Here is a 26,655-nt window from a genome sequence, read left to right as displayed (position 1 = left end):
GAATGCCTCCTATGGAGAATTTTTCAGGAATGCATCTTCATTTTCAAACTTAATAACTTCCAGAATATCTATCCTCCGAAGAAGTTTAATGAGTTAATGCCTACTTATAACACAAAATATCTGAATCCTTCAGGGTTGGAGTGATATATAGGTCATTCATCCTACCCCTTTTCTATTGTGTTCTGTTTCTAGCAGTCATATACAAAATATAGACCACTGAGGACATTTGGGCCTATTTCTGAGTTCCATGCACTTGATGATAGTGATGGTGGTGGTGGTGGTGGTGATGATAAAAACTCTGTTGAGTACCAACAATTTAACCTGATGTCCCCCTTAATCTTCTAAGCAACTCTAAGACTAGGTATTATCTCATTTCACAGTTGGGAAAATTAAGGCTTAAAGAGACAAAAGTAACTTGTCCAAGCTGTTGGAACCAGTATGCAGCATAGCATTAGACAGCAAAACCTGTGCTTTTTCCACTACCCTATGAAGCCTTGCTATAAATTATCTACATGACTAATTTGTCATTTAATCATATGTTGTCTCAGATGGCTCCAGAATTACTATTTAATTTACCTCCTCTGAATTTACATGCATATTTTTCCTCTACACTGCTTGACTGTGAATTACTCAAGGGCTAACCTGATGTCTTCCACTCCTTTTGTCTTCCTTCATGGCACCAAGAATGGTGACAATGAATTGCAGAGTGGGCACTCAGGCAATTAAGCTTAAAAATTATCAAATGATCACTTATTGACCTTTATTGACAACTTTAAAGGGTCTTCTTGACCTGTCTTCCCTAGCGGCTGATTTCTACGGTAAGGAAAGCCTTCTAAAGAACCCGTGTCATGATATCTGCCCAGCTTGCATTTGACACAAAGCTGTGCTAAAATGACATATATGAACAACAAGAAAATAAACAGACTATGAGTTTTGGTGTATTCATATCACAGCTCTATTGTGAGCTCTACTGCACTCCATCTATGAATAGGCCAGGCTCTATTCTCACCTACCCATGCATTTCATCACTCTGCCAGCACTGTTTTTACTCTTTCCAAATAATGCACACATGGCCTATGGGCACCTGTCTAAAGTGCAAGGAGAGCTGAATGAGGAGCTCTCCTGGCATTTTTGCTATAAAAGAAGGAAGAAAAGGAGGCAGACTAAGAGGGAAGAAGTGTTAACTGTTACCCCCAGCTACCACAGCACTGTACCTTCACATAGGTTGGATCCCACTGGAGACATTCCTTGGCAGCGACAAACGCCTCATTCCATTTCCCTAGGCTGTAAAATGCATTGGATTTGTTGCACAGCAGCACAGCCAGATCCCTCGGGGGAACCCTGTGAGAAAGAATAAACCCATGCGCTGTGAAGCTATCATTCTACAAATCTAGAAAACAATTGTTGAAGGCCACCATTGGGAAGAGGGTTTCAGCACTAAATGATCCAAGTAGCCCCCTAGAAAGCCTGGGGCATTTGCAATTTACAAATCTGTCCTTCTCACTCCCAACTCCTCAGCTCCCTCCCACCTTTTATAGGAAATGATGCTATTAAAATGGCAATTATTCCTAACAATAGGGAGGATGGGAGTTCCCACCAAGCCTTAGCACAACACAGACCTGGTATGAACCATTCCACGTACAAAATTGCACTGAATGGATGCAGAGTTTATCACAGGGTGGGCCTATGGTCCTTTCAGAACATGTGACCACACAATTCTCATGGACCCACAATGAAAGGAACAGGGAAAGCCCTGCTCAATTATATAGGCAGAACCACCCTAACATTTGCAGGACCCAGCACCAGATTATAAATAGAGGCCCACATACTATTTGACTAATCTGTACTATTTAATGCAGTAACCATTAAGCTACTTGTAACCACTTAAATTTAAATAAAATTTAAAATTTAAATTCCCCAGTTTTATTAGTCACATTTCAAGTGCTCAGTAGCCTTGTTTCATATTATAGAACATTTCCCTTATTGCAAAAAGTCCTATTGGACAATGCTAGTCTAAGTGCTTGAAAACCATAAATCAAGCTTAAAACTACTTAATAAACATGTTCTTATCTTCCTATTTTTATAATAACTGAAAAGCTAGTTTCAAAGATTGAAAGCTTTAGGACCTGAGTTAGGGTGGGGTGAAGGAAGCCTGATCTCTGCCCACCCCAGCATCCCTTTCCAGCTCAATCTCCATCCTGCACAGCAGGAGGCACAATTCCAAACTCTGTCTACACCTCCAACTTTGGCCATCCCTGGGAATAGACTGTAGGTAAGAGGACTCTGCTGGCCCTGGAATCAGGATATTCCGGGATCCTGGTTGCACAGCATGAATCCTAAGGAGAGGCAAGGTCTCTAGCAGGGAGGGGTTAAGGCCCCTGGCCCACTCACTCCTGCTTATTGGGAGGAGGTCAAGGTGGAACCCTCTAGACCAGGAGGCCCAGAGCAGGAGTCTGTCTTGCCTGGGTCTAGGAGTAGTACTGCTGCAACCAGAAAAAGAAGGAAGATGTAAAGTATACCACAATATACCCAGCAGAAGCCCAGGTGTCATTGGAATTCAAGATGGGGATAAAAAGGAAGGCTTAAAATTTATTTTTTATTTAATGCTTTAATTGTGAAAATAATATAAATAACTGTAGAAAAGTAAGATAATGCAGATAAGCACAAAAATAAAATAAAGTAGAAATGACCTCTATTTCTGTTCCCATTCTCAGTGGTTTGTGTGTCCTGCTTCTCTCATCACCAATCAATTCCACTAGGTGAAGGAGCAAGGCCCCAGGAGCACACAAGAGGCAGTGAGGCAGGCATGAGAGACTGACAAGGGAGCCATAAGCGAAGCACAACAGATGTTGTGATGCCCCTTCCAGATCCCCTGGCTGATCCACACATCCCCCAGAGACCATCTGGTGTTTTCTCCAGAGAATTGCTCTCAACCTAGTGGGAACTGCCTTCTCCCCAGAAGTTATGTCCCACTCCCTAGGATAAGCCCCAGGGCCAGAGAGCCCACATCCAATAAATGACTGACATGGGCATCAAAATGTTGGTCCCCTTGCTTCAAAGTGAGACCAGCTCTGAAGAACTATTCTTGCTCCAGAGCTCCTTTCTGAGGGAACAGGCTGGGAAAGCAGACTCCAGCTGAGACCTCATCTTTGCTGAAGACACCTTCCGCTGCCCCATCCTGCTTCCCTCTCTCCCCTTCTCCTGAGAGCACTCTCACAGTACACCACTTACACCTGAGTCCCTGTGTCAGGTGGTAGTGGCAGGAATGCAGGTAGCAAGTGATGGGCAGGGGAAGTAAGGTCAGGAAAGTCTTGGGAAGGGCAATATATAAGTGTCCAAGAAGAAACCCCATTAATGGGGACCAATCTCCATAACAGGACATCAAGAGGCAGGAAGTAGCCACCAAGAACTTGGGACAAGCAGGACAGGGGCTCAATTATTAGAACAAAGTATATGCTCTTGCCATATGGCAAGGGCCCTGTCACTGGAGTTGGTTATAAAGTCCAGGAGGGACAAGGAAACAAAGATAGCTTTACCCAAAATAAAACTAAAAGATTCAACATGGCCTAAAGTAGGGGAAGAGGCTGGGAGGATCCCAGTGGCAACCTGCGAAAACCCAGCCTACCTGGAATGGGTTAGGGGGAGGACTAAAGAGACTTGTTCCTATTGAGGAAAATGTTCACATCATGCAACCCAGCTCTTTTCCTCCACCCCTAGTTCCGTCTTTCCTTTCCCTACTCCCTTCCACAAATCCCAAAATAATTAAACAGACAGAGTTAAAATATGAACATAGCAAACACTTACACAGTGCTTACCATGTGCCAGGAACTGTGATAAACATTTTAACTTGGCTCAGGTACAGAAATATTCTCACAAAAAAACCTCTAACTTCAGTAGCATTATTATCCATCATATAGTTGAAAAAAAAAGAGGCATAAAAGATTCACTAACTTGCCCAAAGTCACATGATGTGGGATCACTTTATGGTCATCTCTTTAAGAAAGATAAATGTTTTGCCCTCAATGAGGTGCTCTGGGTGGACCCAAAGTGTTGTGATCATAGGAGTTCTTATAAAAGGGATGATGCAAAAGGTGACATTACCACAGTAAAGAAGGCGATGTGAGGATGAAAACAGAGATTAGAGTGATGTGCTTTGAAGAAGGAGTCACAAGCCAAGGAATTCAGGCAGCCACCAGAAGCTGAAAAAGGCAAGGAAATAGATTCTTCCCAGAGCCTCCAGAAGGAACCAGCCCTACCATCTCTTTGATCTGTGCCCAGTGAAACTGATTTCACTGTTTTCTTAAATCACTAAATTTGTGGCAATTTGTTACAGCAGCAAAAAAAGACATATACAGCAATAATACTAACACATTATGTGCCTTTTTCACCCTCAAGCTCTCACATATGTACAGAGGAGCATTCCAGAGATGAGAAGATGCATGCTATCAGAACAGATTGGATGCAGAAGCTGATATGCAAAACCAGCTGTTTTCTATTGAGATAGACATTAATAAGATTTGAAAAAAAAAAATTAAACAATGCCACTCTACTCACTAAGTTTTTGTTTGGGAAAACATGGGGTTTGTTTTGTTATGTTTAAATGAATTAATAAATACATATTTTTACATTTTCTCAGTTTTAGGTTCTAACATAGACTATACTGATAGCTACAACGCATATAAACAAAAGTTTTGGGGGGGTCCTCAATAATATTTAATAGCATAAAGGAGTTTAACAAATGATTGTTAAAGGCGGCTCTAGCAGAAACTAAAGCAGTGGGGAAGAGAAGGGGAACTCCCTACCCAGGTGGGATGCACCCGTTGGCAAGGAATCTATGGCATGGATAAGCAATGACAACAGGAGGTTTGGGGATTTCAGATGTTCCCAGGAGCTCTGATTTCTTAACCAGAGAGAAAGGGAAGTCTTGTTATGTTTATCAACATTCCCTTGTGTTTCACTTTCTATTTCTCTTTCTTCTTTCAGTTTCTGAGCTCACGATGCAGAGAAGGCAAACAGGAAATAAGAAGGAGAAAAGAAAACAGAAACAGAAGCAGCATGATAAAAAATGAGAAGGAAACATAAGCACAGAGTCCCCACTTACTAAAAAAATGGTTGAAGGGCAGGGGGCATCCAAACACTTACCCCCACTGGTATAACTGCAGGAGAATCTGGATGGCTTCATCGTACTTTCTGATGGCCAAAGAGAAGTTTCCATTCTTAAAACCCTGGTTGCCAGATTCTTTCAACAGCTCAGCGTAAACTGTCGGGTCCATCCTGTGAGGAGATGGAGGAGATGGAGGAGAGGCCAGCTGTCAGGTCTCGCAGGCACCACAGGGACAGAAGTCCACCTTCTTCTGTCTCCCGTGTATCTGCATCTGAGTCTAAGAAGGCAGTTTGCCCCTTCTAGCTCCACCCACACTCAAAGAAAAAACCCTGACACCAGAAGAAAAACCCTGACACCACCCTTACTCACCAGGCCATTAGACAGAGGAGCTGGTAAGACTATTTCTTTCTTAGTTCTTTTATGACCTCCAGGACAACCAGACCAATTCTATTTATTTGCTAAGCACTATTTGCTAAGCACTGAGAAGGACCATTTCCACGCACAAAACAACATAAATCTGGCAAGTGGTGAGCAATTGAGAAGTGACTGCTGTTCCTGGATCTGACACTATTATTACTTTCTCATTTACCTGTTACCATAGCTCATAAGGTGCCATTGTCCCCACGACTTAGATAACTGAGGCTCATAGAGGTTCAAGTCACTTGTCTAAGGATATGCCAAGGAATTTCCTGTTTCTGACCCTAGATCTGATCAATTCCAAGCTTCTCCTCCTGCCCACTATACCATATCGCTGACTGGTACAAACAAAACTCAGTTTTTAGTCCTTCTACGCTCTTGGACAGTGAAGCAGGGAAGAGGGGTGAAGTTCTGAAGGCAATATACAAGTGGCTAGTACACAAGAGGCTAGGGTCACAGCCACTGCCTCTCCCACACTCTGCACTTCTTAAAACACTTTAAAATAAGTCTCTCCAAGTATTTGTCACATGATTTTGCCACGGCCTGCTTATTTGTCCCCATCCCCAATGGGCACTCATTTCTTTCAGGCCACGATCCCGGCTTTATGCATATCTGTAGCCCTATGTATAGCCTAGCACATAATAGATGCTTAAACAAATATAGTGTAATAATTTGAATGTCAAACCCAGAGAGGGTGCAAATTACTAATTTTCTCTGGCATTTCACAGATAGTTGGAGAGAAGCGCCTAGTGGAACAAAGTCAATAGGAGAGGAAAGAGCCTTACAGAGTCTCCAGAGGCAGCTGCCAAGAAAAGAAAGAAAAGACAAGGGTCAGAAAAGATGTCCCTAAGGATAGCTTCTTCCCAGAATGGCAGTTAGAAAACCAAGGTGGTAGGGAGGGTCTTAAATATGAGGACAACTCAGGTGTTCACATATGCCATGGGCCTGTGGGGTCAAAAATCTCTTGGGTGTCTTGTTGACCAACACAATTCTTGGCGAGATACTAATTCCTATTATTTTTATCATTTCAAATCTTATTATTTTATCATTTCCCTGGGGAAAGGGAAATAAAGGAGACAAACTCAAGCAGCTATAAGTGGTAGCTTATGTTAAACCATCCCAATGTGTTGGGAAAAGGGGTTTTAGAATTACTTAGGCAGAGCTGTATCAGAGTGAATTACACAATTCTGAAATGACAGTCAATATACAAAATTCCACCTATATTTTTCATCAAATAAATTTCTGTCTGACTCACATCTATAGAGATGACTGAGAACATGAAAAAATTGAAAGAATTGAATATAGAGAATAAAAACAGATATCTTATTCAGATACTGTTCACCATTTGCCCAATAAATATTTCTTAAGCTGCCATAATCAGACAACTAGAAAGAACATTCGCTGTAACAGTTTAGAAAGGGTTAACGCCCCCCCTTTTTTATAAATACAGTTCCCTGAAAAAAGCGACAAACACCCTGACCAAAATGAGTTAAAGTCCTAAGCAGACAATTCTCAAGAGAATACAAGAAACTGCTAAATATATAGAGGAGGGATAAACAGGATCATTCTTACTAGTTATCAAAGAAATGAAAATTAAAATAAAATATAATTGGAAAATAATTAAGATAATCTACCAAATGTTGGGGGCTGTCATACACTGCTTACAGGGGAAACACTCTACATCATGGATACATTTAGCCTCATGGATGTTCACCATAGCAAAAAAACTGGAAATAACCCTAAATGTTCCACAATGTGTAAGGGATTTATACCAGTTATAGAATATGCATATGGTCGAACAATATGCAGTTGTTTTAAAAATCATGTTGTAAAAAAAATCATAGAGTAAGTATGGTAAATGAAAAATACAGGCTACATAAAAAGTTTGATAATACCAAATTAAGTCTTAAGTACATAGAATCATTAAAAACATGCCAAAATGTTAACAGTCACAGCACTGAGATTAGGCAGGGTTTTAATTTTCCATCTTGTACTTTTCTGTATTTTCAATTGCTTTATAAGGTACTTCCTTAATAATCAGACCATAAATGTTATTAAAGTGATACTGTTTAAGGGTTTAATAGCAGAATACAAAAAAACAAAACATTTCTACCATATTTACAAATACAGAAAAAACTGTTCCCTTTAGAATTTTCTTTTAGACTCTTCTAGAAACCAACAGTGAGCTGTTAATGTTATACAGACTAATATCAAATGTATTTGCCCACCTATGTCTCTGCTTTTTGAAGATACAATCACATCAAAGGAGAAAGGGGGGGAGCCTCAACTACCCAGAAGGCGTTTTGCCTCTTAATAAGTTTCATTGAGAGTTAAATGTCCATTATAAAGAAAAATACTTAATACTTCTGCCTTAAAACACATACTGTCCAGTTGTTGGATCTTTTTTTAAACAACTGTACAGCCTGTTTATAAGATGAAATTGTCAAATACAAGTGATTATAATTACCATAATGATATTTTCTTGATAACTAAATATAAATATCCTGATATTGATATCCTGAGCACCTACTATGTGCCTTACATCATTGTGTCATTTCATTCCTTCAAGAAGCCCTGTGAGGAGGATGCAGAGAAATGGGAACACTCCTTCATTCCAGGTGGGAATGTAAAATGGTGCAGCCACTGTGGAAGACAGTTTGGTCGTTCCTCAGAAAGCTACATATAGCACCTGGCAATCCCATTACTAGGTATGTATTCAAAAGAATTGAAAGCAGTTGCTCAACAGATCTTTGCACACAGATGTTCATAGAAGCATTACTGACAATTGCCAAAAGATGGAGGCAACCCATGTGTCCATCAGTAAATGAATGAATAAATAAAATGTGGTTATATACATACAGTGGAATGTTTTTCAGCCATAGAGAGGAATAAAGTCCTGATGTATGCAACAACATCGATGAACCTTGAAGACATTATTCTGAGTGAAATAAGCCAGGTATAAAAGGACAAATATTGTTTGGTCTCACGGATTTGAAACAATTGGAATAAGCAAACTTCTAGGGTCGGGATCTGGAATATAGTTTACCAGGGAATGGAATAAGGATAGAGAATGGGAAGTGAAGGCTTAGAATGTGTAGGTTCCTATTTGGAATGAAGGAAATGTTTTGGTAATGGACAGTGGTGATGGTAGCACAACATTGTGAATGTAACTAACAGCACTGAAATGTACATCTAAATATGATTAAAAAGAGAAATATTAGGTTTGTACGTATGGTAACAGAATAAGAAATTTAAAAAAAAAATTCATGGAACTACACTATACAGTGAGCCCTAAGTTAAACTATAAACTTTAATTACCAGTACAATTATAAAAATTTGCTATCATCAATTGTAATACCGGTTATATACCAATGCAAGGTGCTGGTGGTGGGGTGGCATGTGGGAGTCCTGTGTCTTATGCATGATTGTTCTGTAAATAAACAACTTCTCTAATAAAGGAGAAAAAAACACACACAAAAAAAGAAGAAGCCCTGTGAGGCAGGCATGATTGTGACCCCATTTTACACATAGGGAAACTGAGGCAAAGAATTGCTGTTTGCCATGGCCACAGGGAAGGTGGTAGGGGCTAGAACTCAAATCCAGATGACCTGACTTTAAGAGCTAAACTATTCTCCAAAGATCAAGACAGAGGCCAAAAGGTCAGCCCCCATTAACATCACTAAAGTATTGGCTGTAATACTGGCTAGAAGGGAACACTCACTCTCCTGTGCTTTCAATATTGTTAGTGCCACAAAAGCTGAAAAATAAAGACAGTTTCATAATTGCATTTGGCTTTTGGTCAGTTTTACCATGTGTCCCTATGAGAACTTAAGGTCCAGTTGCTGCGAGGTGTCATAGGCTGACTGACTGTACCCAGAGGAAGCAGAAAAGAAAAAATGCAACTGCATAGAGTAGATTTTGAAATGAGCAAGTTTGCAAAGCAGCTTACAGAGCAGTAGTTTATATTACTTGTATAAAATACACATGAAAATCTATACAGGAAGAAAGAGCAAAAACTGCAAAAGATCCATTGGCTGGGGGCGGAGGCAGGTTTTGGGGTAGCTGAAATGGGCAGAGGGAGGCTTTACCTTCATACTGTATTTACCTGGGTACCACTTGAATTCTTGACAACAAATTTGTTTACTTTGTTAGTTTTTTTGGTTTTAGCTTTTGTTTTTAATCCTTTCAAAAGACTACCACAGCAGATGGTGGCCCAAGATCACTAGTGGAAGGCTGGAGGCAGGAACAAGCCCAAGACAGTTCCAAGCTGTGGCCAGAGAGAGCCACTCATAAAACTACCTTCTTTCTCTTCCCCACAGGAAGGCAGCCACAGTCTGGGGTAAGAATCCAGAGTTAGCAGCCTCTCTGGGGAATCTGATTTTTTTTTGCTTTTCTTTATTTTTTCTTGGCGGGGAGATGTGCAGATACAGGGAGGAAATGGATAGAGATTTTCTTAAGAAAGTCACTTAAAATCCTTTAAAAGTTCTTTGGAAAAAATATGAAGGGCTGAGCCCAAGTCCTCTCCACTGAGGGTGTTTAGCCGGAAAAAGAAAAGCCTGATCCCTCGTCATCCCCAATCTCTCACCTGCCTGCCCCAAGCCACCAAAGCCCAGTCAAGTGGCCTCACCATAAACCTAGGCCTGTCCTGGTCTGGCAGATTCCTTTTGTCCATCACCTTTAAGTTATTTCTCCTTAATTTTCAGCCTAACTTACACCCAATTACATGAATACCAAAGTCAAGATGGCAATTCTAACACCAGTTGACTAGTCCAGCTCTGAAGTGCCCCTGTAAAATTTACATCCTAAAGGTCATACTCTCAATGAAAAATAAACATCACAAATAATGACCTCCCTAATATGTGGGAGTTCTTGACTATTTTTAAATCCCTAGTTGTTAATTGACTGTTTTTAAATTTGGGCAAAATTTTCACACAATCACCCAATACATATATTCCTCCCAATGGGATAAAACTTTCAGAATACTCCAATCTTAATATTTACACAGCATCTACTTTGTGCCAGGCACTATGCTAGGTATTGGGGGGCTATGGTGAGATAATACTGAATTTTCTCTTTAAACAGACACACATACACACACAGCCTAGCCACCTGAGAATAACCATGCTGCTACATCTAATGGTATAAAGCATATACTTTTTAGAGTACACAAAGTTGGGAAAAAGACAAAGCTGAGAAGGGATCATTTATGTTCCAAGTCTGTACCAAATGTAAATATATTCTATAGGAAAATACATCCTGTGAGCCAAATATGACATCATGAATTCATTATGCTATTTTAGCAGCAGCAGAGGAGGGGCAGAAGGAGTCATAGAGAATCACTCTCCATGTCTAGAAGGAGGCACCACCACACTAGTTTGGGGAAAAACACTTCTCTGGTTTAACCAAACAAAAGTCAGGACATTGCCTTTTTTTTTTTTTTTTTTTTTTTGCATGGGCAGGCACCGGGAATCGGACCTGGGTCTCCAGCATGGCAGGCAAGAACTCTGCCTGCTGAGCCACCGTGGCCCACCCTAGAAGGACATTGCCTTTTAATTTTTCTTTTGTTTGTTTGCTGTTTAATGGGAGAAGGGTGGGAAAAGGATGAGTAGGAGAACAGAGAGCGGCACTTGATTTAAATTTTCCTCCAAGTACCATTTCTTTCATTGCCAGGATATTGAGTCAGTTTGGGGGTACCTCTGTATATATTAATCTGTATGTGACTTTCCCTGGAACATGCAAAGGGGAGAAAACTGGTTCTTGGGGGGATGGGGAGGGTGAAAATTCTTACTCTTTCACATATAAAGCACAGATATACATACAGTACGAAAACAGATATATAATACATCTGCAGTATTAAAATTCCATGAGGAGTAGTTATATCAGGAAAAAATGTCTGTAAAGGGGGGGGGGGAGGACATGATAACGAAAAAAAGAAAAAAGCATTAAGAAACACTGCCATAAAAGAAATGGCTGAGATTTCAGAGTCGAGAGGTTATCCTAGGATATCCCAGGTTATTCTCATGGATTGTGTAAATATCTCTTTTTAGGTTATGGTGGTTTGAGTGGTTAGAGGGACGTGCCTGAAACTGTTGAACTGTGTTCCAGTGGATTGATTCTTGAAGACTATTGTGTAACTATATGGCTTTTACAATGTGACTGTGTGATTGTGAAAACCTTGTGTCTGATGCTCCTTTTGTCCAGGGTATGGACAGATGAGTGAAAAATAGTTAATAAATACTGGTAGGGATAAGTGGTTAAAAAAAAAGTTAGGTAGATTGAAATACTGGTGGTCAATGAGAGGGAGAGGTAGGGGAATGGGATGTGTGAGTCTTTTCTTTTTACTTTTTGTTTCTTTCTCTGGAGGGATGCTAATGTTCTAGAAATGCTTGTGGTGATGAATACACAGCTGATATTTTGTGATGAATATCATAGATGATATTTTGAGCCACTGATTATGTACTGTGGATGGACTGTATGCGTGTGAAGATTTCTCAATAAAAATATTTTTAAAAGAAACACTACCATAGAGGGAAGTAAGGGGTAAAAGGAGAAGTGTTAAAAACAAACAAAAGCCAGGAAGAAAGAAAAATACTAATACGTCAAAGTAAAAGAGTATGCGTCACATGTGTGTTTCAACATCATGCTTGATGGAGGAATTATTTATTTTCCTTCTGTGCACTATGCTATGCTGACACACACAAAATGGGGTGTCAAAGCCTCCCCTGTTTCGTGGTAGTATTGATTTACATACACATCCAGGAAACTAAAGACAACTGAGCTATTAATAACTTACAAAGCCACGCTAAAGTACAGAACTCACTGACGAGATGACAGTTACAATTCATCCACTAGAAGGTATCAGATGCATGTGGTTTGCAGTACTCCAATATAATTTCAGTGACCATTAAAAAAACACATTATGCAATAAATATATTTGGGCTTACAGTCAAATCTTCAAGCAACATACATCAACAATTACCATGCGATATTATAGAAGTATATTATATTGTAGGGATCTGTTCTCTCCCACTACTTTAAACAAGCCCAATCTCTTTCCATATATTTTTTTGAGGCAAAACATACAATAATGTGCACAACATGCACTAAACTTAAGTATTCAGCTCAAGGAATTTTTACATACTTGTAACCCCCACCCAAATCAATATGTAGAACATTTCTAGGCCCCCAAAGTTTCCCTCTTGCACTTTCCCCATCTATACCCATCTCTACCCATGAAGCCACTATTCTGATCTCTGAAACATGGATTAATTTTGCCTAGTGGGTCTGGCTTCTTACCCTAAACATTGTATATGTGACATTCATCCATGTTGTAGCACGTGTCAGTAGGGTTCTTTTATTTCATTCCTTTTATTGCTATGTTGTGTTTCATATATGAATATAACACAATTTAACCTGTTGACAGACATTTGGATTGTTTCCAGTTTTAGGTTAATATGAATAAAGTTGTTATGCACATTCTTGTACATGTCTTGCAGTGCACGTATGTCCTCATTGCATTTGGATATATAACCAGGAGAGGAATCACTGGTCACAGGGTAGGTACACTATTTACTTTTAGTAGATACTGCTGTCTTCCAACTGTTGACTAAATTATGGTCACAACAGCAGCATTGGGAGTACAAATTACCAACACATGCCAAATTGGGCATTCTTATAGAGCTTTTAAATTTTAATCTATCTAGTATCACATTGTGGTTTTAAATAGCATAACATTTTCTGATGATTAATGATGTTGTGTGCCTTTTCATAAGTTTATTGGTCATTTGAATGTCCTCTTTCGTGAATTTCCAAACATACCCACTCTTAAAATAGAAGGTTGCTTGTTGGTTTTGTGTTTAATAAGTAACCACTAAAGGGTAACATGCCAGACTCACTTTAGTTTATTTTCCTAGCAATAATATTGCTACTGGACAGCAAAGAGAAGAGTGGACTCTGACCTGGATACCAAACCTCCACCATAAACTATAATAAGGTCAAGATATACATTTCCTAAAGAGGCTTTACTAACAAGTAGCCAAGGAAATTCCATTGGCTTGTGATGGTAGCATGGTGCCAGAAGATGTTTTTGTAAAAATTAAAAACTAATTAAACTTTTATGCAGACACTTAAAAGTTGGCCCTAACAATAAGTGAAATTATAACTCAGAAAGCTCTGACATTTGGCTACAATGCCCAATTCTTGGGCCAACATATAAAAGAAGAGGGAAGAGCCTAGAGAATCACAAGAAAACATGTGGGAGCCATTGGTTTGAGAGAATCCTCAGGCCTGCCCTATCTCTAGACTTTCAGTTATGTGAGTGCATCAGTTAGGATGCTCCTGGCTGCAAGTAATAGCATTTATAACTAACAGCGCTTAAGCCAGTAGGGGTGATTTATCACATAATCAGAAATTGGGAGCAAGAGCATAGCTCTTTCATCTTTCTGGGACACCATCCTAAGTGCGAGGTGTTAGCCCTCATGTTTGTCCTCTCAGGTTGAAAATGGTTGCTAAAACTGCAGGCATTACATTCAAGGCAGAAAGAAAGGGTAGCTCTCTGCTACCACTCATGTATTTTATAAAAGGAAGACTTCCCCAAAGCCCCCAAGCAGACTTCATGTATTTCACTGGCCAGAAATGAGGGTCTGGGTAAACAAGTATCTGGCTCTATAATGGCAGAAGGCCAGGAAGAGGATGTTAGCAGGGGTTGCTGGGTTTGCCAAAAAGCAGGGTATGCCAAAATAAGTCAAAAAACATCCCTATTGCTTAAATTAAGTTTTCTGTTACTTAGAGTCATTCTGTTTCTATTGTTCTATTTGGAACACTCAGCACTGTACAGTATGGTAGCCACTAGGCACATGTGGCAATTTGCATTCACATTTAAATTAACTAAAACTAAGTAAAATTAAAAATTTAATTCCTCAGTGGTTCTAGCGACATCTCATGTACTCAGTGGCCACATGTGGTTAGAGGCTACTGCACTGGACAGTGCTGATACTGAACATTTCCATCACTGCACAAAGTTTTATTGGCTAGTGTAGTTCTGGATAAAATAAAAACCTGGCTACAACACCTACTCAGCAAGAAATTTAGCCTGTAACCCCTTGTATATGAATGTAGATATTCAAGAGCTGTTTCCCCAATTTTTGAAGGGCAGTTTACACCCCAGTAAGTGGTTATTTCAGTACTCCTTGCACTATCCTATTCCTATCAGGCTGACTTTCTATCCTGCACAGCATCTAACACATGGAGATTAATAATACCTGTGATCAGGAGCTAAGTTCCTTTGTAATTACTTCTGCACCATATTATGGCCTAGAATGTGGGGTCACAGATCATGCTGAGTAAGCTGGGCCCATTTCTTACCCAAACTTCCCCTATTTAAGGCCCGCAGTATTACAACTGGGAACTAGTTCATAACTCTAAAACTTCCCCCAAAATACAGAACAGTTCGTTTCCATCCCACTTATTCCCTCAAAAAGCAAGCAAACCTTCACAAATTCAATGTACAACCCACTAAAACTGCTACTGGCCTTGCAAAGCAAGCATGAAGAAAATTTTCTGATGTGTTTTCATGAAGCCAATTTTTTTGTTTGAAGGGGAATGGAGTAAAGCCTTTTCCCCTGTTGGCTTGCTGTTCAGAGTTTTCAATCAGAGAATTTTAAAGTCCCATGTTTCCCTTAATGTCAATATTAAGACTTGATTCAACTTCAGACTCTTATCTATTAACCTTTAAACATATACATCAAAGCATGTCTTTTATTAAATTCTAGATTACAAATGGAACATTTCACTATGTAGAAGAAAGCAGAGGTAGGACTCCTGAGAAGGTTAACTATACTGACATTGTTTTACAATTCAATGTTTACAGATTTAAATTAACGCACAACTAAAATAGTTTGTATCTGTCCAACTTCAGTGAACAGACACAGATATTCAAAGAAAGATTTTAATTAAGGAAAAAAAATATATATATATATACATAAAATTCTCAAAAGCGCCTTTTTAAAATACTCCCTATAAAATATCCTAACACCCTTAAATTTGCAAGACTTATATGGAGGGGAAAAAACAAAACCTTTGAAAAGAAAATTCAAGAAAAAAAAGTCTTGAATTTTAAAATACCCAACATCTTCTATTTAGGGAAATTTACTATTCTAAAACGTCAAATTTTCTCCAACTTAATGAAATAATATCATTTCAACAAAATTTCAACTAAAGAAAAACAACAAGGTATTTAAGGAAGTTATCGAAAGAATTATTTAATTATTTAGAAATTCATCTAATTAATGAATAAGATTAATTTAGAAGTTCATCTAAAAGAATAAACAAGCCAGAATAGCAACAACATTTTAATTAAAAGAAAAGTAACAAGGGAGAACCTTCTCTAACGTTTTGAAATATGTTTATAAAACATTTAATTTTTGAAGGCTGGTACTAACATAAGCATAAGCAGATCAACAGAACAAAACAAAAAATCCAGAAACAAATACACACTAGAAAAGAATTCCATGTGTGATAAGGGCAACTTTTTTTAATAGGTACAAAAAAGTTGGTAACTGGCTAAACGTCTGGAAAAGGAGTTGAATTTCTACTTTAAATCATGTAGTAGGCCGAATGATGGCCCCCCAAAGATGTCCATGTCATATGCCCCAGAACCTGTGAACACATTACGTTACATGGCAGAAGGGGACTTTGCAGATGTCATTAAGGTTACAGGCCTTAAAAAAGGGATATTATTTTAGATTATCAATCTAATCACATGAGCCCTTAAAAACTCAGAAATTTTTCTGGCTGGAGTCATGAGATGCAGTGGAAGAAAAAAGGCAAGAGAGATGTAGTAGAAGATTTGAACCATGAAAAGGGCTTGACCTGCCATTACAGGCTTTGAAGAGGAGGGGGCAACATGACAAAGAATGTAAGTGGCCTTAAGACAAAGATGCTCCCGACTGATAGTCAGCAAGTAAACGGGGCCTCGGTCCTGTGTCATAATGAATTGGATTCTCCCAACAACATGGATGAGCCGAGAAGCAGATTCTTCCCAGAGCCTCCCAATAAGAGCCCAATTGGCAACACCTTAATTTCAGCCTTGAGAAATTCGAAGCAGAGGAACTAGCTGAGCCAGCCCTGACCTACAAATGGGAGATAATAAATTTGTGCAGTTTTAAGCCACGAAATCTAGGGTAATTTGTTATGAGAGCAATAGAAAAGTAATATATATATTATAACAAAATTAGTTCTAAATGGATGATAATATGTTAGTGCAAAAAAGAAACCTTGGCAATAAAAAGGATCAAATTTCTAATATACACAACAACATGAAGAATTTCAAAAATACTATGTTAAGCAAAAGAAACCAGACTTAGAAGAGTATAAACAGTGCAACACCATTTATATGAAGTGCTAGAATAGGCAAATCTAAGAAAGCATAACCGTAGTTACCTAGGGAGAGAGGAGTATTGCTTGAAAATGGGTATGGATAAACTTTCTGGGGGGGGGGGGACGGAAATGGCTATATTTTGATTGGGGTGATGGTTACACATGTGTATACATTTGTTAAAATTTATTGAACAGTACACTTAAAATCTGTGCTTTTTACTGTGTACAAATACCTCATTTTTAAAAGGCTTTAAAAAAGGAAGCCATAAAAGCACTAAGAGGAAAAACAGGTACAAGTTTAGATCATCTTCAACAGCTGTAGGAGGAAATTTGACAATTTGTACAAAGTGACGCATATATATGATCTTTGACCCAGTGACTCCACTTCTGTGAGTGGATCTTACCATTGACACACCACACACAAGAAACATCAAGATTATTTACTGTCAAATTGCTTGTAATTATAAAAGGCTGGGACCAACTTAAATTTCCATCAAAAAGGAACTGGTTTAATCAATTATAATGTGTCCCCCTGGGTGGAATACTACACAAGTGTAAAAAAGGTATAAAAAAATGAAGGAGCTCTCTATGTAGTATATATTGTTAAATGAAAAAAAAGCATGTGCAGAACAGTGTGTATATTATGCTCCCTTCTGTGGAAAAAGAGAAGGCTCAGTTGGATAGGAATATATATTTGCATTTACTTTATATGCATAAAGAAGTTCTAGGAGGATCCTCCAGAAATAAAATTATTTACCCTTATAGGAGAAGGGAGGGAGAATTTTCATTGTAACCTTCTATATTTTTTATTATTGAATTATGTAAATTTTTTTAAAGTATTGAAACAAAGAAAAAGCTTTTTATGTAATTTTCATATTTGAGAGGATTATTCTAACGATGCCAAAAGCAGAAACCATAAAGAGAGTTATAGACATGGGGAATCCATAAAAATTTAAAACTCCTGTATATCAAAAGTTCCCATAGCTTAATGACACTCAAAGTAGGCAAGATTATGGGGAAACAGTCACTCACACATACCAAGGATGGGAGCATAAAGTGGTACAGCATTTATCTATAGAAAGTTTAGGTGCACACATTTTTTGAGACAGCAGTTTTACTGCTGGGGAATTTATTCTACAAACATACTTTGTTCAAGTGCATGAACATGTTCACTGCTTCATTCTTTGTAAAAGCAAACACTAGGTAAAAAATCCAAAAGTCCAACTACAAGAAAAGTTATATAAAATGTGGTAGGGCTTAGTACAGAACACTATAGAATCGTAAAAACTATTAGGTAAATTTATATAACCCAAGAGAAAAATATATCAAAATATCCATCTAATATGCCCTATAATAATATTAGGGCCCTATGTATTTTTAAGGATATATACACACAAGCACACACACACAGATAAACATACTACATAAGCTTAAAGCTGTGTGTATGTGTATATACATTTGAGCTATTGACAGAATTTCGGGAAAGAAACTGATGAAAGTGGTAATCCTTAGGGAGTAGATCTGGCAATGGAAAGAAATTTCATATTTCATTTTATAAAACTGATAAGTAAGAAACAGAACCAGGTATAATTTTTACAATTAAAAATCCTCAATTATTAAAATGACAAAACAAATATCAAACTAGGAAAACATTTTCAAAACATGATAAATGGTTGGTAATCTAACATGTAAAGAGCTCTCATTAAAAAAAGAAAAAACGTTGAGATTTTAAAATGTAAGTTAAAACATCAACAAAAAGACAGAAGATGGGGTTTTTCTCTAAAATGGGGGCTTAGTGAGGGGTGGAATCTAGTTCATCCTCCAGAGCAGCTGGTAAATAGTCAGGAACAGTACAAAAGAACTGCTGGGGCCACATCAGTAACCAGACACACAGTGTACACTAGTCTGGACAAGCTGGACCAGCTGCAATTCAGCACAGAATTGTAAGTCCCCCAAGCCATGGAGGCTGGTGCCCCTCCCACATGGGCATGGCAGCCTGGTTCTCTGAGGGAAAAGGAAACAGGCTTTACTAGCAGCAGGACCTTTGCTCAAACAAGCTCCACTTGCAGAATTAACAAATCCTGACTACTGAAAATAGGCCCTGAGCTCAGATAAACCTCGAATAAGACCTAAAAGTACTAGGAGTTTCTGCCCCAGCACAGAAGGGGCAGGGTTGATGAAAAAAAAAAAAAAGGAGTTGTGTTTTTTGGATTAGACAACACACAATATTTGAAAATGGCTGGACCCTTAAAAAAGGGGGGGGGGGGGTGCACATAGAACCTGAAGATACATAGAGCAATTTACCAACTTAAACTCTTGATTCATAAACTTGAGGAATAGGGGTCCTGCTCTGAAAAGGATTTTTTTAATTTTTACTTTGTTTCTACTATTTAACTGCTCTTTAGAATTGCAAGTCTTCTCAGGCTCAAACTGCCCCAGGCACAGGTGGAATTAAGCTTTTTTGAGAGACAAAGAGGCTGTTCAAGTGAAAGGAAGTAATTCCCTGGAGGCTGTACCTTCCTCAGGAGAGATGTGGGGCCCAGCTCAGGTGGAATCCCTCCCTCAAGGAATTCAGACCCCAAGGACCGGAAACTGATACAATTAAAGCCAGCCTACAACCTCTCCTCTGTCTCAACCATGCCCCCAGCAGGGAGAGTGTGCTGAAGTTAAATGCACCACACCACTACATACTGGTAGGAAATCACAGGCAGACAAGCACCACATACCGGGCAAGATAGGAAAAGCACAGCATATAGAAGCTTCATAGGAAAGTCTGTCAACCTGCTGAGACTCACCCTCAGAGAAAACTGATGCAGGTGACTCTTTCCTTCTGAAAGGAGGCCAGTCTGGGAAAATCTGACTCGGGTCTATAGTATCTAAGTCGATCCTCCTAGGGAAAAAAAAACATTCCATATAGGCAGGGCAAGAAACAAATGAAAAACTGAAAACAAAACCTATGTTAGAGGTCTAGCATAAGCTGAACTGACTATCAAAGAATAGACAGAGAACAAAGCCATCCAGCAAAAAAATCCTAGTTAAAAGAGTGAAAACAATCTCCAGAATAAACTAATTTAATTAAGGAAATTAAATGCCTAGATGCCTGCAAAAAATAACGAGTCATATTAGGAAAATTGAAGATATGGCCCAGTCAAAAGAACAAACCAACAGTTCAAATGAGATATAGGAGTTGAAAGAACTAATTCAGGATGTTCAAACAGACATGGAAAATCTCATCAAAAATCAAATCAAAGAGTTGAGGGAGGATATAAAGAAGGCAATGGTTGAACAAAAAGAAGAATTTGAAAGTCTGAAAAAACAAATCATGGGACTTATGAGAATGAAAGGCACAGTAGAAGAGATGGGGAAAAAAACAATGAAAACCTACAATGTTACATTTCAAGAGGCAGAAGAAAGGATCAGAACTAGAGGACAGGACATCTGAAATCTGACAAGCAAAAGAAAATATAGGGAAAAGAATGGAAAAATATGAGCAGGGACTCAGGGAATTGAATGACAACATGAAGCACATGAATATACGTGTTGTGGGTATCCCAGAAGGGGAAGAATAGGGGAAAAGGAGGAGAAAGACTAATGGAGGAAATAATCACTGAAAATTTCCCAACTCTTATGAAGGATTTAAAATTACAGAGCCAAGAAGTGCAGCATACTCTAAACAGAATAGATCCAAACAGACATACTCCAAGACACTTACTAATCAGAATGTCAGATGTCAAAGAGAAAAAGAGAATTTTGAAAGTAGCAACAGAAAAGCAATCCATCACATACAAGGGAAGCCCAATAAGTCTATATGTAGATTTCTTAGCAGAAACCATGGAGGCAAGAAGACAGTGGTATAATATATTTAACATTCTAAAAGAGAAAAAAATGCCAACCAAGAATTCTATGTCCAGCAAAATTTTATATCCAGCAAAACTGCCTTTCAAAAACGAGGGGGAATTTGTGACCTGAGAGAATTTGTGACCAAGAGACCAGCTCTACAAGAAATACTAACGGGAGTACCAGAAGCAGATAGAAAAAGACAGGAAAGAGAGGTGTGGAGAAGAGTGTAGAAATGAAGACTATCAGTAAAGGTAAAAAGGTAAAAAGAGAAAAAAAAATAGATATGACATATAAATCCAAAAGGCAAAACAGTAGAAGAGTGTACTACCCTTACAGTAATAACGCTAAATGTTAATGTATTAAACTCCCAATCAAAAGACATAGACTGGCAGAATGGATTAAAAAACAGGACCCATCTATATGCTGTCTACAGGAGATGCATTTTAGACGCAAGGACAAATATAGGTTGAAAGTGAAAGGTTGGGAAAAGATATTTCATGCAAGCAACAATCAGCAAAGAGCAGGAGTAGCTATACTAATATCCAACAAATTAGACTTCAAATGTAAAACAATTAAAAGAGACAAAGAAGGACACTATGTATTAACAAAAAGAACAATTCAACAAAAACACATAACAATCATAAATATTTATGCACTGAGCCAGAGTGCTCCAAAAGACATGAGGCAAACACTGAAAAGAGAAACAGACACCTCCACCATAATAGTTGGAGACCTGAATTCTCCACTCTCATCAATGGATAGAAAATCTACACAGAAGATCAATTAAAAAAAAAAACAGAGAATTTGAATAATACAATAAACAAACTAGACTTAACAGACATTTATAGATCATTACACCCCACAACAGCAGGATACACCTTTTACTCAAGGGTTCATGGATCATTCTCAAAGACAGACCATATACTGGGTCACAAAACAAGTCTCAGTAAATATAAAAAGATTGAAATCATACAAAACATTTTCTCAGGTCATAAAGGAATAAAGTTGGAAATCAATAACAGGCAGAAGGCCAGAAAATTCACAAATATATGGAAGCTCAACAACACACTCTTAAATAACCGGTGGGTCAAGGAAGAAATTACAACAGAAATCAGTAAACATCTCAAGGCAAATGAAAATGAAAACACAACGCATCAAAATTTATGGGAGCAGCAAAGACAGTGCTAAGAGGGAAATTTATTGCCTTAATTGTCTATATCAAAAAAGAAGAGTAAAAATCAAGAAATTAACTGTTCACTTGGAAGAACTAGAGAAACAACAGCAAACTAACCCCAAAGCAAGCAACAGGAAAGAAATGATGATTAGAGCAGAAATGAATGAAATTGAGAACCTGAAAACAATTGAGAAAATCAACGAAACTAGAAGTTGGTTCTTTGAGAAGATCAACAAAACTGACAGACCCTTAGCAAGGTTGACAAAAAGAAAAAGAGAGTAGATACAAATAAATAAAATTAGAAATGGAAGAGGAGACATAACCATTGACCCCATAGAAATAAAGGAGGTAATGAGAGGATCCCATGAACAGCTTTATGCTAATACTCTAGACAATGTAGATTAAATGGACAACTTCCTAGGAAGGCATGAGCAACCAAAATTGACTCAAGAAGAAATAGATGACACTCCAACAAATGAATCACAAGTAAAGAAATTGAATCAGTCATCAAAAGCTCCCAAAAAAGAAAAGTCCAGGACTTTTCTTGGCTTCACATGTGAATTCTACCAAGCATTCAGGAAAGAATTAGTACCAATCCTGCTCAAACTCTTCAAAAAATTGAAGAGAAAGGAAGACTACCTAACTCATTCTATGAAGCCAATATCACCCTCATACTAAAGCCAGGCAAAGATACTATAAGAAAATAAAATTTTCTAAATTTACTGAAAGAAAATAAAATAAGATTTCAGACCAATCTCTCTAATGAACATAGATGTAAAAACCCTCAACAAAATTCTTGCAAATCAAATCCAGCAGCACATTAAAAGAACTATATACCATGACCAAGTGGGATTTATTCCAGGTATGCAAGGATGGTTCAAATAAGAAAATCAATTAATATAATACACTATATCAACAAATCAAAGCAGAAAAACTACATAATCATCTTTACTGATGCAGAAAAGGCATTTGATAAAATTCAACATCCTTTCTTGATGAAAACACTTCAAAGGATAGGAATAGAAGGGAAATTCCTCAACATGATAAAGGGAATATATGAAAAACCCACAGCTAACATTATCCTCAATGGGGAAAGACTAAAAGCTTTCCACCTAAGATAAGGAAGAAGACAAAGATGTCCACTGTCACCACTGTTATTCAACATTGTGTTGGAAGTTCTAGCCAGATAATAAGACAAGAAAAAGAAATAAAAGACACAAAATTGGAAAGGAAGAAGAAAACTCTAACTGTTTGCAGATAATATGATACTATATGTCAAAAACCCCAAAAAATCCACAGCAAAACTATTAAGCTAATAAATGAGTACAGCAAAGTGGCAGGTTACAAGATCAACACACAAAAATCTGTAGTGTTTCTATACACAAGTAATGAACAATCTGAGGAGGAATCAAGAAAAAAATTCCATTTACAATTACAACCAAAAGAATAAAATATTTAGGAATAAATTTAACTAAGGATACAAAAGGCTATACAAATAAAACTACAAGAAATTGCAAAAAGAAATCACAGAAGACCTAAATAAATGGAAGGGCATACCGTGTTCATGGATTGGAAGACTAAATATAGTTAAGATGTCAACTCCACCTAAATTGATTTATAGATTCAATGCAATACCAATTAAAATCCCAAAAACTTTTCAGTATAAGAAAAACCAATAACCAAATTTATTCGAAGGGCTGGGTGCCCTGAATAGCTAAAAATATCCTGAGAAAGAAAAATGAAGTTGGAGGTCTCACACTACCTGACTTTAAGGCGTATTATGAAGCTACAGTGGTCAAAACAGCATGGTACTGGCATAAAGGCAGATATACTGACCAATGGGATCAAATAGAACATTCAGATATAGACCTTCTCATCTACGGGCAATTTTGATAAGGCAGTCAAGCCAACTCACCTGGGATAGAACACTCTCTTCAATAAACAGTGCTTGGAGAATTGGATATCCATACGGAAAGGATGAAAGAGGATCCATATCTCACACCTTGTACAAAAATGAACTCAAAATGGATCAAAGACATAAACATTAGAGCTAAGACCATAAAACTTTCTGAAAAAAAATGTAGGGAAATATGTTATAAAACTTGTAATAGTTTTCCTAGATCTTACACCCAAAGCACAAGCATTGAAGAAAGAAATAGATAAGTGGGAACTCCTCAAAATTAAACACTTTTGTGCATCAAAGAAATTTGTCAAGAAAGTAAAATGGCAGCCTACACAATTGGAGACAATATTTGGAAATGACATATCAGATAAGGGTCTAGTATCCAGAACATACAAAGAGATTGTTGAATTCAACAACAAAAAGACAAACAACGCAATTTAAAAATGGGCAAAAGACATGAATATACACTTCTCAGAAGAGGAAATATAAATGGCTAAAAGGCACATGAAAAAAGGCTCAACTTCCCTGACTATTAGGGAAATGGAAATCAAAACCACAATGAGATATCATCTCACATCCACCAGAATGGCCAATATCAAAAAAGTAGAAAATGATAAGTGCTGGAGAGGATGTTAAGTAAAAGACACACTTATCCACTATTGGTGGAGATGTAAAATGGTACAACTGCTGTGGAAGGCAGTTTGGTGATTCCTCAGGAAGCTAAGTATAGAATTGCCATATAATCCAGCAATACCATTGCTAGGTATCTGTGGTAGTTAGATTCAGTTGTCAACTTGGCCAGATAAAGGTGCCTAGATCTACCGCTGTGGACATTAGTCAATGGCGTGTGAACCTCATCTGTTACTGATTACATCTGCAGTTGGCTAGGAGGCATGCCTGCTGCAATGAATGATGTTTGATTTAATTGGCTGGTGCTTAAATGAGAGAGCGCAACATAGCACAGCCCAAGCAGCTCAGCATACCTCATCTCAGCACTCACAGCTCTGCCCAGGCCTTTGAAGATGCAGAAAGTAATCACCCCGGGGAAAGTTGTTGGAACCCAATGCCTGGAGACAAGGCTAGCAGAGATCACCCTGTGCCTTCCCGCATTGAAAGTTAGCTGCCTTTCCCCTGAAAAACGAATGAAATAAATCCCCTTTTATTAAAAGCCAATCCTCTCTGGTGTGTGTTGCATTCTGGCAGCTAGCAAACTGGAACAGTATCTATTCATAGGACATGAGGACAAGGACACAAACAGACATTTGCACAACTATGTTTATTTACATATTGCAGCATTATTTACAATTGCCAAGAGATGGAAACAGCCCAAATATCCATCAACAGATAAGTGGCTAAACAAGCTGTGGTAATACAAACGATGGAATATTACACAGCTGTAAGACAGAATAAAGTCATGAAGCAAGTAACAACGTGGATGCCCCTTGAGGATGTTATGCTTAGGAAATAAGCCAGAAACAAAAGGATTAATACTGTATGGTTTCACTGATATGAAGTAACATTAATGAGTGAACTTGGAGAATTTATTCTTATGCATTATACGGATATCCCCTTTTTAGTTTGTGGTATATTAGAGTGGCTAGAGGGAAGTACCTAAAACTGTAGAGCTGTGTTCCAGTAGCCATGTTTCTTGAAGATGATTGTATAATAATATAAGCTTTTACAATGTGACTGTGTGATTGTGAAAAAAACATAAGTTGTTTAAAAAAAATGTACTCTGAAATTTTTAAAAAATCAACAGATAATTTACAAAACAAATACAAACAGCCAATAAACTTTTTTTAAGTGCAATCTCTCTAGAAACTGAAGAAGTACAGAGCAAAACAAAGATATATCTTATGGTTTGTAGCCTGTGTATTATCTCCTGAAATGGTCCAGTTCACTCCCTTTCTACCAAAAGACTCTGATCCAAGGCCACCTTCATCACATACCTGGAAGACTACAGTGGCTTCATAACTAATCTGTCTTCATCATGTTTCAATCACAGTAATCTTTCTGAAACAGGGATCTGATCATTTCAGTCCATACTTTAAGTATTTCACCTTCCCCCAATCATCAGAATCAAGCCCAAAGCTTATAAAATGGCATGGATGGCCCTTCAAGAAGTTGCCCTTGCTCCTTCCTCCAGCCAAATCTCTCAGCCACTTCCTCTACTCTCAGTTCCAGTCAAAATGACCTATTTTCAGGTCTCTGGAGGCACTTAGTAGTGTCTTCCTTCTGGGCTCTGAGCACTGGACCACCTGAAAGCACTGCCCCCCCCCTCTTCCATTCCCACCTTTACCTGCCTAACTTTGACTGATTCATCTGTGTTTAACTTAATCACCACCTTATCCATGGTGCTTGACCTGAAGATGCACAGTTGTTAATGACAAGAATTTATTCTCCATCCTTCCCTTTATCTGGCTTTCAAGGCCTATATCTCAAAAGATCCCTCCTTTAAGTTCTTCTTTCTCAGTTCCCCCACAGCATTCATGGGGCTCTGCAGGGCACATGTAAGGGGTTCTAATTTGAACTCCCCTACTCTGAGTGTACACTCCCAGGAGGCATGAACCACATATGCTCCCCCTTGTTCATCCCTAGAAAGGAAGCAGATACTTCATGCACACCTCCACCTTCTCCTTTGTCCCTTCCCTAGGCACCTGAGATATACAGAACCATTCCAGCCTATAGACAGTATCTGTCTATAGAAAGTTTAGGTGCACAAACTTTTTGACATAGTGTTTCCACTGCTGAGAATTTATTCTACAAATAGTAGCTTCAGGATTTTTTTCTTTCATTCATTAGAAAGGAAGGAAGGGAGCATGAGTGCTAGCCTATTTCACC

At 38.2% G+C, this 26,655-nt stretch overlaps 1 protein-coding gene across 7 annotated transcripts in view; it reads right to left on the bottom strand.

The window, feature by feature from the left end:
- The window catches only part of TRANK1 (tetratricopeptide repeat and ankyrin repeat containing 1), a 127,123-nt gene that overhangs the window by 89,937 nt on the left and 10,531 nt on the right, over positions 1-26,655 (bottom strand). For 5 of the 7 annotated variants that reach the window (XM_077129846.1, XM_077129849.1, XM_077129850.1 and 2 more), the window contains 2 exons: positions 5,143-5,274; positions 1,215-1,341 (listed from right to left, as the gene is read on the bottom strand). In XM_077129846.1, the coding sequence (XP_076985961.1) occupies positions 1,215-1,341; positions 5,143-5,274 (259 nt within the window). Of the gene's footprint in view, positions 1-1,214; positions 1,342-5,142; positions 5,275-5,473; positions 5,497-19,692; positions 19,788-23,826; positions 26,036-26,655 lie in introns of those variants that run through there. The other 2 variants (XM_077129851.1, XM_077129847.1) reach the window with 2 other exon arrangements.

This window comes from Tamandua tetradactyla, chromosome 15, assembly GCF_023851605.1.
Source record: "Tamandua tetradactyla isolate mTamTet1 chromosome 15, mTamTet1.pri, whole genome shotgun sequence".
Classification (NCBI taxonomy): Eukaryota; Metazoa; Chordata; class Mammalia; order Pilosa; family Myrmecophagidae; genus Tamandua; species Tamandua tetradactyla.
Note: the sequence above shows the minus strand (reverse complement) of the source record. Positions and strands in the feature narration are given on the sequence as shown.